The 13,661-nt window shown below is 39.0% G+C and overlaps 1 protein-coding gene across 1 annotated transcript in view; it reads left to right on the top strand.

The window, feature by feature from the left end:
- INPP4A (inositol polyphosphate-4-phosphatase, type I, 107kDa) overlaps positions 1–13,362 on the top strand; it is a 50,114-nt gene extending 36,752 nt beyond the window's left edge. Inside the window, exons 22-25 of the mRNA XM_008943462.1 lie at positions 22–119; positions 4,208–4,320; positions 4,670–4,824; positions 12,736–13,362. Of these exons, the coding sequence (XP_008941710.1) occupies positions 22–119; positions 4,208–4,320; positions 4,670–4,824; positions 12,736–12,868 (499 nt within the window). The 3' untranslated portion in view covers positions 12,869–13,362. The remainder of the gene's footprint in view (positions 1–21; positions 120–4,207; positions 4,321–4,669; positions 4,825–12,735) is intronic.
- Positions 13,363–13,661: the final 299 nt, after the last annotated feature.

Genomic DNA, 13,661 nt, shown 5'->3' with positions numbered 1-13,661 from the left:
TCCCTTCTTTGCCTTTTCAAGGTTCGGAGACACCTCACTGCAAGAAATAATTAATATGGAAAGTTTAGTGCGATTGAATTCATATTTTGAGCAGTTCAAGGAAGTTTTGCCTGATGATTGTAAGTATTTGGTAACTAATGGCAAATTGGTTGAACAGTTCAGGCTGGTTTGTTTTTTTTTTTTCAATTCTTTGCTGTGTTAGTTGTTTAAACGTTGATGATACACCAGCATTAGTAACCTCCAAGAAATCTTGCAACTCTATTTTAATAAATTAGTACTAAGTAGAGCAGATTCAAGAGTTTTAAAGGTCAGTCTGAATAACTTTCCTTTTTTTAATTTACTTTTACTTTACATTTCTTTCTATGTGGCTTTATGTGCTGTATAAACATGCAGCTAGGCAGTTAGATTGCCATGAGGGGAATGCATGAAAGCAACAGGTTATTGCAGCAGCACTTTTATGTGCAGTTTTTGGTCTGCACATGTAAGTGTTCTCTGCACTTACAACAGAGAACAACTGCCAGTTTTTAGGAACTTAATCACTTTCCCTCTGCTTATCCCTTGACACTTCCCTGTAATTATTACATCTGCAGGCAGCAACAGAGAAGTCTAGCACCTGGAAGACAGACAGTAGCTGCAAGCTTGAATTTTAGTGGTTATACAGGAAGATACCTTGCTTGTTACTGCTTTTTTGGGAAGCAGTGGCATAAATGTTACTTACATGTGATCACAAAAATGGTGAAAATTCATTGTTTCATTGTTATTAATGTCCAACTTCCTGTAAGCTAATTTAATGGGTCTGACAATTGCAATGTTATTGCAGAAATACAAATGCAGCAACGTTCAACAAGGTAGTTAGAATTTTGTCTAAGTACATTATTGTACTTCGAATTACCCTGAATTTTTTTTTGACACAAGAGAGAGCAGAAGTGGTTTCCCTCCTTCCAGACATTCATAATCTTGTATACTTAATTCTCTGAAATCTTAGCTGCAAAATTTTCTTATTTTTATTATATAGTAGTCTAGAATCAGGCTGTTGTGTACCGTTCAAAAGCTAATCCATCTAAAGTGATTTCTGTTCTGCTTTTCTCCCTGCTAGTTCATGTCTGTCTAGTCTTCCCACTCCATTCCCATTCAGCTGCTTCCTCTTTGATTTTGCTTGCTTTTTTTTTTACTTCAGCCTCTTCTGTCATCCCTAAACCTCTTATGCTGATCCAATAATCTTTTAGCTCTTGCCTTTTTTCCTGAAACTTTTTTTAATCCTGCAATCTGTTTCTGTCCTGTCATTTGTTCCATGTCTTTTCATGTTTTTTGAATTCTGTTTTAACTTTATACTTACTGTTCTGTTTTTAAGGAGCACTAGTGCCACGACCTTGAGTATCTCATTTACCAGTAACACACCTCATACCAGAAGTTTTTCTTCAAGTAATTTGAAGTTGTGAATATGGCTGGTGTGCAGTGTTGGACTGGTGGCATTAACATGCACCTTAGCAGTGGGAAAAAAAAAAGTCTTGTGTCTACCTGCTTTTTCTCCCTTATTCTTGTTACTTGTCACTATACTGATCCCTGCCACATGAAATGAATACCACAAGGGGGGAAAATCTGTGCCAAAACTTATTTCTGCTTCACTGTTTGTCCTGCATAAAAGCAGACATATTGTGTCTGGTTTTGCAATCCAGCTTGGACAAATGGTTTGTGGTTATAAATATTCAGCAAAAGTTTTGATTAGAAGTGGGAAAAACATATTGCAGTTTTGTTAGAGATGCTCTGTGAAAAGCTGAGACTGTATGGACAAATATGAGGCTGTACTTGTCAGGAGGAAGGTCTGAGGGTGTGTTTTGTACCTCCTCTCTGATGCTGTTTGGGATGTGCAAAGTGAGACATACTTTTTCATGAAACCTTGACAAGAGAAAATAACATTTTACGTTTACCTGTGAAATGTGTTTATTATGACCAGCCAATGGTGTAGTCTGTGGTAAGTAGAGGTAAAAGAAAAACAACACAGAGCATTCTAGGAGACAGGAGGCCCAGTGAAGTATCTGCTGGCAGGTTATAGGAAATGTTCACTTCAGGAACAATGTATGAGGAAAGTTCATTCCTGATCCACTGTCCTTGTCCCTGTGCTCTTAATTGTAAGCACTGCAGAATTTCTAAGAAGTGAATTACTGTCATAGCTTCATTAGCTTCTTGTTCCTTTATCTCTCCTTGTCTGTAGAAATACTTGGAGAGATGGTCTGTGCCCTCTTATTGTTTATAGGAACTATTTTCTTTCTAGGTATAGAGTTCAAGCAGAGCAGCATATGCACAGTATTGTTAATGATAGAATGGGTTGGGTTGGAGGTCATAGGAGAAGAGACTGACACCCACCTCTCTTCAACCTCCTTTCAGGTAGCTGTAGAGAGAGATAACATCTCCCCTGCAACTCCTTTTCTCCAGACAAAACAAACTCGGTTCCCTCATCCACCCTTTGTAAGACCTTTTCTCTAGACCCTTCACCAGCTGTATTGCCCTTCTTGAATGTGCTCCATCACTTTGGTGTCTTTTTTGTAGTGAGGGACCCAAAACTGAACACAGTATTTGAAATGTGGCCTCACCAGTTCTGAGTACAGGAAATTTGAAATGTGGCCTCACCAGTTCTGAATACAGGAGCATAATCACTTCCCTAGTCCTGGTGGCCCCACTACTTCTGATATAAGCCAGGATGCCACTGGCCTTCTTGGCCACCTGGGCACACTGCTGGCTCATGTTCAGTTGGCTGTCAACCAACACCCCCAGATCCTTTTCTGCTGCGCACCTTTCCAGCCACTCATCACCAAGCCTGTAGCATTACATTGGGTTGTGACCCAAGTGCAGGACTTGGCACTTGGCCTTGTTGAAGCTTCTAGAACTGGCCTCAGTCCATTGACCCAGCCTATCCAGAACCCTCTGTGTAGCTTCTCTATCCCCAGGCAGATCAACACACCCAACTAACTCGGTGTTGTCTGCAAACTTACTAAGGGTGCCCTTAATCCCCTGATCCATATCATTGAAAAAGGTACTAAACAGAAGTGTCCCCAGTACTGAGCTCTGGGGAACACCACTTGTGACTGGCCACCAACAGGAATTAACTCCATTCACTGCAGCTCTTTGGGCTTGACCATCTAGCCAGTTTTCTACCCACCAAACAGTACACCTGTCCAAGTCACGAGCAACCAGTTTGTCCCAGAAAATGCTGTGGGAAACAGTGTTAAAGGCTTTAATGAAATCTAGGTAGACAACATCCACAGCCTTTCTCCTGTCCACTGAGTGCGTCACCTTGGCATAAAGGAAGATTAGGTTAGTCTAACATACTGTTTGCTGTGAGAAGATGCGTGGTCCAAAAATAAAACCTCATACATCATCCATATGGGGTTCTCTTTGTCACATAGTCATTTTTAACAGCGTGTACATCCTTATTTATCCAGTCGCAGCTTTAGTTGGTGTCCTCTGTAGTTAGCCCTTTAAAAAACAAAACAAAACCAAACAAACAAAAAAGTCAACCTATTTAATACTTGTTATTGGTTGTCTTTAAGTATCTCACTACCTATGTAAGAGATGATCTGTAATGCTTGAAATATATGACTACTGAAAGGACTTTGAAATATTAAAAAAAAAAAAAAATCCGTTTATTTATTTCCACTTAGTAAAATCCTAAGAAACAGATTGTGGCAGTGCAGTCTTCTGTCAGAGTAAGCATTTCTTGTAACTGAAAACTGGCCAACTTGCAAATCTAAAATTGAAAATGTGAGCAGAATATCAAATATCTTCAGAATTTCTGTAGAGACATGCATGATAGCCTGTCACCTCTTAGGGGTGATATCAGAGGCAGGTCCCTGTTTGCATACATTTCTGAGCAGTGTGTGAGAGCAAGTACATGAGACACAAACTAAGATACTACACCAGTCTTGCTTCCTTTGTTCATCCTGTTGTTATATTTCTGTCAGATTCTGATCTTGTGAAATTTTAAGTAACTTGATAGTATATTTCCGAATGAGTTTAACTTAGTTTAATTAAATTTGTTTTGTTGGTGCTACTAAGTCATTAAGGATTGGATTAGTTGTAAGCTTTGATAGCTTCAAGAAAATACTATTGCTTTTATAACAGGCATATAGGAACACTTCCCATGTAATTTATCTTTGTAGAAGTGTTGAGCACAAATAAATAAGTGGGGTTGGTTTTGTTTGTTTTATAGGTCTACCTCGATCTCGTAGTCAGACGTGCCTGCCTGAACTGTTAAGATTCCTGGGACAAAATGTACATGCAAGGAAAAATAAGAATGTTGATATCCTTTGGCAAGCTGCTGAGGTATTTATCAATCTTAAGCACTTCTGCATAGTTCAGCTCATTTTCTGTGTTCATATGTATTTTCCCCTTTTTTATTACCAATATGTTTGAATTGCTTCGTGCGCTTGCACGAAGCTTGGAGGTGCAGCCAGGTGACGCCTCCCCTAGAACGAGACATGGGGAGATGAAATCTATTTTCCACATCAGTATTTCCCCCACAGCTCAGGGAACAAAGTTCTGCTCTCTCAAAGATCACGACTTTGGGCAGAGTCCTGCGCCACGTTTGTGTCTGTCTGAGCAGTACAGGTGTGTTCTCTGGCAGAAGGCTGTGTGTGGGGCAGGAAGGATGAATTCCATATCCCCTTTCTAGGTGTGCCGCAGACTCAACGGTGTTCGATTTACAAGCTGCAAGAGCGCCAAGGACAGGACTGCCATGTCAGTCACCCTGGAGCAGTGTCTGATCCTACAGCATGAGCACGGAATGGCTCCACAGGTCTTCACCCAGGCTCTGGAGTGTATGAGGAGGTAAGAATTTGAATGTGTCACTTATTCCTAAATGAGGAACCATGCAAACTGCAGAGGAGCAGCGGTCTCTGTTTCTATCAAAAGGGAGAAAAGTAGGATAAAGTCAGAAAACTGCAAAACTGACTGCTAGAATTCATCCCTCCCTTGCATGTATAAGTGAGTTGCATATGCTAAAGCTGCGTTGTTGCCAGGTTTGCATCAGATAGACTTTAGTTCTCAGTAGTGAACGGGGAGTTTTCAGAGAAGCATGTAAAAACATGTTTTCAATTAATGCTGAGCTTACAGAACAGGAAACTGGTGCTCCTGTGAAAGTTGTTTAATGTTGTGGCTACCTGAACTGTCATAGCACTGGGTTTCTTACTGCTAGATCAGGCAGATTTCTCCGGGATGATCTGTCTTTTGTTCTTGGAAACATGGACACCTGCAGTTTGCACTGGTTCACCACGTGTATTCTTTAGCAGTGAAACACTGCTCACTAGGCAAAATGTCACTATGAGTGTTTCACAATACAGCAACCAAATTCCATCACAACGTGTCAGTGTGCTGTTGTCCTATCAATATAATGATGTTCTGTATTCTGAAGCAGCAGAGATGTTTGCAGAATTAGATACTGTCCTAAAGAACAAAAAAAGAAAATCTGTTTACTGTTGTTCAATGCCTTGTTTCAAGCACTGCTGGAAAACTCCGTAACTCACATACCAAAAGAAAGGATAAGAAATCTAGCTTTAGTCTTTATCAGTGTAGTTCAACAATGCTGTTCAGTCCTGTTTTTCAACATTCACTCTTACTGAATGTACTGTACTGTGTGTCTTCTCACCAAATTCTCTAGAGTGTTTAATTCTCTTATCCTTTCTGTATGTTTTTGCTGTTTGACCCTTTCTTACTCTTCAGTTGCCTAGAAGGAAAATGTGTCCTATAAGAACACTTGCAGCCTCTTACACTAATAATTTGGGGTTTATATCTGCATCTCTTTGGACATCACTGGACTTTTTTATTTTCATTTATCTTTTTGCACTTTTTGCTGCATTGTTATCGAGTTAGTACAGTACATGAAAACTGTATTCAGAAACTAATTAAACCTTGCCATTAGACATAAAACTTGGAACAGCTTTATGAGGGAGAAGTTACCAACTTAAAATGGAGCTAAGTGTCTCTCAAGTAGCTTTATTTAAATTACGCAACTTGACTTAGACACCTGAAAGAAAAAAAGGGTTATTGCACAATTGTTTACTTAGAATAAGATCTGAATTAGGATAATAGTAGGAATCTTGTTGCTTGCTTTAAATGAGTTAACTGAGTTAATGTTGGGGGGTTTTATGCAGCTGTGGACACAGTAGAGACAGAGGTTAATAATAACATTGGTTTGGACCTTCAGACTATCGATTTAATATAACACAGGATAAAATTGACCCAAGAAATGCATTGCTTTATGCTGACCTATACAGAGGTATTGAAAGAGAGCCAATTCAATCAAAACCTTTGGGTCATGTGTTCTAGCAACATCAGGGACTTGCTCTGACAGGTCAAGGATATGACTTTCTCTTCTGTTAAATCCTCGACTAAGAGAAATACTGTAGAACAAATACTGACTAGTCCTGAAGAAATACTAAGATTAGACCATTCTTCAAGTCCATCACTTTATTCCTCAGATCTCATCACTCTTTGGGGTAGGTGGTTGTCTTTTTATAATTGTTTGCAGATTCTGCTCAGGAACAATGGCACAGAATTGTGCCAATATCTCTCAACAAACGGTAGGATTACAGAACAAATATGTAGGAGCCCAGCTCCAGCCTAAGCCATTTCAGCCTGGACAGGGTGACCTGACCTGGATGACAGACATAAGAAGTGAAAAGGCAGCAAATTACTTCCAGAGCATTCAGAAAACTTGGCTTTTTTCTTTTAAGTTAGATCTTTTATTTGTGTAACTGTACTGGAGAAAGTAGTCTTGGTTCAGTCTTGAAAACTTTTGAAATTTCTGGGGCAGTTGGAAGTAGCACTATTAAGTTGTGGGACTCCAAGTATTTTATCTCTTCTCTACTGGTAACTTTCCAGAGAAGTAAAGCATCCTACGTACACTGTTCTTGAAAGATTAAGAAAGCACCCTCTTCTTCCATGTGATGTTGGTCTTCAGGCCTGTTAGTTCACAGTTACTTGTCCTCAGGGACTTCCTTCCCTTCCTGGTCTTGTGATAATTATCTATCCATAATATGTTCAGTGAGCATGGGCATCAGGGAGAGAACACTGAGTGCTCGTTGTAGATTCTTGTAGAAATTCACATATGCAAGTTTGTGGCTTTTGCCTTAGGAACTGGTATCCTATCAGAATAAACTCACTTTTCTATAAATAAGTCACAGCTTTTCCAGTCCCAAATCAAATATATGGTAACTCACAGCCTACAAATAGTAAAATCATGATGATATGTCTGGAAGTCCAAGCTACAGGAGAAGTTACTACCTGGCCAAGGAAGGCAGCTCAAGAGTCGAAGCCCAGCTGGATGACATAGCTTCTTCCATCTGCAGTAGTGCCAGTGCTTCCCACTAGAGCTGTGACTCCTTGCCCTCTTTCCCCCTGCTAGATCACTGTCCTGTCAGATAGACCAGTGAAGCTTTTTCTGTGAATATGCTCTAATCCAGTTTCAATCAAAATCAGCTTGGGTAGCCAAGTCCTTTACAAATTTAAGGTAGCCCAGCTTATTTTTGGTATTTCCAAAAGGTGGCTTCTCATCCCTCAAGTAGAAGCATCCATGTGAGATGACAGTGAAAGGAAGGCACTTCCCAGCTCTTGCCTCCATTCCTACTGTATGTGTCTGTGCATATGTCTTTCTGTAAAACCAAGTAGCTTGATGCTGATTTCTAATGCTAGGAATGTGGCATGTGGTGGTCAGAATGGCACCTTGTCATTTTGAGTCTCTTCCTTCTTTACCTCTCCCGGTGCTTTACTTATCTATATTCTAAAACACTTTTCTTATACCAGACTATTCTGTTGATTCTTTATCCATTCAACATTAGCTTTGTACTTACTGGTTCTTCTGGCCACTCACACACTCTGCTCCCTGCTGATACAAAGATAATTATGATCTGTAGGCATCACAGATTCAGTCTACCCCTATCTAGTGTGGGCACCAGAAGTGAAAGCGTATTTTGATCACCAATTTGGTTGTGTTAATCCAGGTCAGAAATACCGTTCGTTTAGTTCACTGCCCACCTAATTCCATTTGATTTGAAGTGTCCTCAGCATTTGAACACTCTTTTTCTCTTTCACTATCTCCAGAGTATCTCTTCTGTCTTCCAAGACATTGTCTGTTGGTTACCTAACCTTGCTATGCAACCTGCAAGGTTATCTATCACCTTTCACAGATGGAGTGAGTACACTTGTTCTAACAGCATCAGGCTCACAGGTTCCATTTAGTTGTTGCTTTGTGAACTAAAAATAGAATTGAACTGCACAGGGTATAAATGTGATCCAAAACAAAACAGCACCCTACAGAGCCTTGGGTTACCTGCAGAGGTGTTCTCCACTGCAGGCCTTTAGTGTTCAAAGCAATGCAGGAGGCGGGGGCGTGGTGGGGTGGGCTGCACAGCACGTCTTGCATAAACTGAGGCACTTCAGAAACGTGTGTTCGGGAGGCGTATTGATACACGCCTGAATTCATGCTGAAGCAGAAAAATAAGTGGGTGGTTTGGGAGCAGGTAGTTGCGAGGTTAAATTGTTTCACTGCAGTATACATGGAAAGATGTTTGAAAGGGTCAAATACTACAATGGTTATTCATGTTCAGCTTGCTTTTCAGAGCTCCACTTCTTTGCAGCATGCCGAAGCATGGCAGAGCAGCATGGGATATTATTGCTTGGTAATCTGAAAGAATGAACATGGAAAACCATTTATGTTCAACCTACATGTGTTTATTTTCAGTAGACTACAGTACTTCTTTCTTATTTTTCTCTTTTATTCTCTTTCCCTCTCTTTATTTCTAATTGTGCTGATACATATTTTTGAGACGTTTTCCCACTCTTTCTTTACTTCATCTTCTGGTTTTGTTGTGCTTTCTTCCATGGTTTTTCATTTTCTTGACGACCTTGTGTTGCCATCTCTTTTTATACATTCATTTGCATGTCCATCTTCCTTTCTGTTTTATTTTCCCTCCTCCCAACCTTCTTCCTTTTCACAGCATTGGAACACGGGAGATAGTCACCCAGAAGAACTTGAGTGGCTTGGTGCCCATCCGAGATTTCAGACTAGATCCCAGCCTCCTCTACTCTATTCCTTTACTAGCTCTCAGCCCCAATTTACTGATTGTGTGGCTGTTTCTGAGCATAGCATACCTGGTGGCCAGATTACGTTGCAAGTGAAGATAAGATTAAAAAACAAACAAAAACAAAAAAGCGCTTGAATGTATATTGCCACTTGGTACCTGCTGGACAAAGGAATGTGTCATAGCATTGTCTGCCAAGAATTATTATTATGCCTTACAATTTTACGTTACTATTGTACTAAACTGTAAATACACATCAAATTATTTTATCAGAAAGAATTGTATTGAAACTTTAAATTACTGTTCTGCTTTCAGTGCTTGTAACATAGTCTGACATTGGCCTGTTACCTCGTTACTTTAGCCGGCCTGAAGATCTCTTACCAAATACAGTTTTGTGTTACTTGTTTCATGTATTCCAGAGAAAGGAACTCTGTCCAAAAAGGATTTGTATCTTTTTGTATATTTAAGGCGTATGCTAATCTTGCCTTTCATTTTTACGAGGTATGAAGAGAAAAATAAAAACACGGGTGGGGTTTATAAGAAATCGTAAGAAATTTATTTAAAGAAATAAACAAATATCTACCTTCCTTTCAAAGCATAATATCCAAATTACATTACTGAACAGTTTGTAGAACCATAGTCCTGTTCCTTTCTCATGGTTAAGTATGTTCTAATAGACTAGTGTACCTGCTCACTAAAGAACTTGCGGTGCGCTGCATGCAGAATTACTTCATTCTATTTGTAGATCTGCATTTTGTAATGTATTAAAGACATCAAGAGAATGCCTTGTGGTTAGGAAGGGGATGTAATTGGCATTAGCCTGCTAATGATCCATTGTCTGTTTCAGATGCTCTGTTGTAGAACTTAGTCTGAAACAGGGTCATTATCATCCTAGAAGTTAAAGATACGGGTCTTTTAATATTTCAGGCGAGAAGAGGGAGATACCAGTTAGCTCCTTCAGTAGGCTGGTTTGAGCTTTTCCACTGGGCTTTGTTTCAGTGACACTAGACTAAATATTAATGTTATTTCCTAGTGTTGGACGGCTTTAATAAGTTATGATGTTGATAGTGGCTTAGAGATAAATGATGGTAAGTTAACATACATTTAAGTGGTGAGACTGAAGTGGCTTATCTAGTTTAGTAACGCAGAATCATTGCAGATGAAACTTGATCATCATTTATATATCACATCAAGCTGGGAGAGGCTTATTTGAACTGAAAGATTTTGTTGATGCAGGGGTCTGGCTGAGCTTGTCAATAGCAATAGCTGATCAAAAAAACTAACCTCATTTATTGTAGTTTGCTAAATTCATGAAGGGATTTACTTCGCTTGGTGCCTGAAACGACAGAAAATTGGGCTTCTGAGGAGAACTCTTCTAGTACTGTGATTTCTATTTTCTACTATTATTAACTTGCTCAAGAAACATAGGTAGCTATAGCTTCTATTATCCATTTTATTTTTAAAGTTTGAAAACTGAGACATATAAGCTTAAAAACAGAAGAGCACAGTTAGAATAAATATTAGAATAAAACCCTAAATTTGGTAAATACTTTTAAATAAAAAAGAAAAGTATGTGCTTATATTTATGTCTTCATGAAATCAGACTGTACAGTACACTATCTCCTAGTATTTTTCCTCACTATTCTTCATATATATATAGATAGATATATTTTTAAACACATATATTTAAGCATGTATCTTATTTATTTTTAGTTGCAATGAATTTAGGTAAATCATTACTGCTGATGACATTTAAAATCATGGTAGGTGGTACTGGACATACCCTTGTCCTGTGCTGATACCTAGTACCACTGTGTCTCCATACAAATCATCTCTTCTTTCTGATTAACACCGGTTCCTTTGCTATGGGTACCAAAACCTACCTTTTTACAAAGTGAACAAAAGTCAGGTTGGACTGTGGCCTTGTTCATGCAATGGGATGAGTGTCCTGGGTTCAAGCTAACAGCATGTGAAAGTAACTTTAGTTTATCTCCACTGAACTCCCTGAGATTAATAATCTGTTAAATAAAGTGTGAAGGCTTTGCTCATTACTATCATTAAGGTTGCAGCCTTAAATCCATCTAGAAGGAAAGCCTAGTTTTATTTTAAAACAGTGTAGATTTTCTCCTTTTTTTCCTTAAACTTTGGTTGGGACAAGTTTTCAGCTTTCTTTTTTAGCTTGGTCAGTGCTTCTGCTCAGGCGTTCAGATTTAAAATGCCGTACTGCATGCTGCCTCTGTGCCTCCAGCAGGAGAAACATGGCAAGTGAAATGGTGTGTGAAAATGTGTGGTTTGTGGCCCACCTGTGCCACAGAGGGGTGTGGACACTAACCAGATGCTGTGGAATTACTTATGAACAGTGTTACTCACTTTGGGGTGAAAATGCTCATCCAGCACCCCGTATTTGCTAGTTAAACTTACTGGTTTTATTAGTACTCTGAACCATAATTTGTGAAAATTAATTTTCAAACTTATTTTAACTGTGTCTTAGAGCAAAAAGGTAAGATGGTTTAAGTCACACTGAATGGTACAGACAGAACACAGTTACAGTCACTTTAGTTCACCAAAACCAGAAGAACGGTGAGGTCAGTCAGAGCAGAGATCTTTCAAACTGAACCAGAATCCAAACTCTCCTTTTGAGTCCAATGACCACAGTTTAGCTGGTAGATGCTGCAGCCATCTCCAGGGCAGGAATAACATGACATTTCCACCATGAGGTGCTGTACTGTACACTTTGCCATGAAGCTCTGCTATTAAGTCATTGTTTAGGTTTTAGTTCTCTATCAGGGAAGTACATTCTCCTGCAAGCCTACATTTATTTATAATCTATATTTAAAAGATAGTGCTTCCTCTTTGTATGTCTGTTTTTGGATATAATCAAAGGAACTCTGAAATAGATTTACCAGTGTTCAAAAAGCCTTATAAGTGGAGTAGGTTTTTTTATTGTAGCACAGAACCTCTTTGTAATGTGGGGAATTGGCACCAAAACACTGGGTAAAAATTAAATTCTTCACAGCTTTGTTTCATTGGGGTGGTAACTCAACTCAGCCATTCTTTTTTGCACCCACACAAAGCTGCTATTTCATGATAAAGGTATTTTATTTTAGACTGCGTTGGTTTTCAAGTCGATTTATGCATGCAGAGATAACTGGAAAGTCATTATTTTTGTATCAGATCTTTAAGTGATTACTGATAAAGCTGACGTACAGGGAACAATAAAATTACTTTCAAGCTCTTACTGAAAGAACAGCAGTTTTCTTTTTCAGCTTAATATACTAATAAATTAGCAGAACTGCTTGTAAGCGATCTCTTGGGATCCCTTGTGCAATGAAGCGGCATGTGAACTCCACGAGAGTGTGCCCTGAAATACATGAAACCATCGAGAGGACTTTCTCAGTAGATGCACTGCTGCTGTTTAGAAATGCAAAACTAGCAATCAGACATAGCATGTGTCCATTGTGTGTGCTTCTTACTAGCATTGTATGATGAGCCATCGTTTTAATATTTGCAGTGGCAAATTAATGAAACGCTCATTAAATATAACCAACTTTTTGTTAATGCTATAAAATAACCAGTTCATTTCATCTTAGTTTAAGTCTTCTTTTTTTTTTTTTTTTCCTTTTTACTGCTGTCATTTTTTGTGCTTGTTTTTTTTCCCCAGTGAGGGTTGTCGGCGAGAAAATACAATGAAGAATGTTGGATGTCGCAAGTATGCGTTTAATTCCCTGCAGCTGAAGGCTTTCCCAAAGTATTACAGGCCTCCAGAAGGAACTTATGGAAAAGTTGAAACCTAAGCATACTATGTCCTTTAATTGCTGTTCCATTAAAACATGTGGATGCACTCTAGATTAATCCATGATCTTGTCATCCAGAAGAGACAAATAACCTTTTTTGTACATTTCACTAGGTTATACAGAGCATGTTACCTGCAGAATTGGAATCTATAGTAACAATTATTCTGACACCTTAGCTTGAGAATAGTGTGATGACTCTCTGCCCGTTTAAATAGCCTTCAGTGTATGTAAAAGGAAGAGGTATTGTGCTATTTACTAATGACCTGTATGCAAAGAGCCAGGTACCTCCTGGGTGGGCAAGGACTCCCGGAACGGCATGGAGGCAGCTGTTTCACATAACATCTTTTTATACTGAGTTGACTTGAGATTGAGCTTTTCATAAACTTTTTAAAACTTCGAGTAGAACTCAAAAGTTGTAAATAAAAAGGGATTGGATTCTAGACAGTCTAATAACTGTAGAATGCATCATTACAATCAAGAAAAAGAAGTTTGACTTAATCATCACAATAAAAGCCAGGAGTAGAAAATGTGTTACTGTATATAGGATGCCATCTTCTTCTATGGAATTAACACATGAAAGGCCAGGTATATGGGGTCTAGTTTTTACTTCTGTCCAAATAAAACAAACTCCTGACTTCTTTGGCAGATAAGGACTTGGGCACACATCTTAACTGATTTATAATGATGCTTAACCATCAATGCCAGCAAGGGTTCCCCCTCCCTTCCCCCCGTAAGGCAAGTGCAGCAAGCAGGCTGCTGATGTTGCACGAGACACATTCAGTCTGTTCATGGT

Source organism: Merops nubicus, unplaced genomic scaffold, assembly GCF_000691845.1.
Source record: "Merops nubicus isolate BGI_N331 unplaced genomic scaffold, ASM69184v1 scaffold14627, whole genome shotgun sequence".
Lineage (NCBI taxonomy): Eukaryota > Metazoa > Chordata > Aves > Coraciiformes > Meropidae > Merops > Merops nubicus.
Note: the sequence above shows the minus strand (reverse complement) of the source record. Positions and strands in the feature narration are given on the sequence as shown.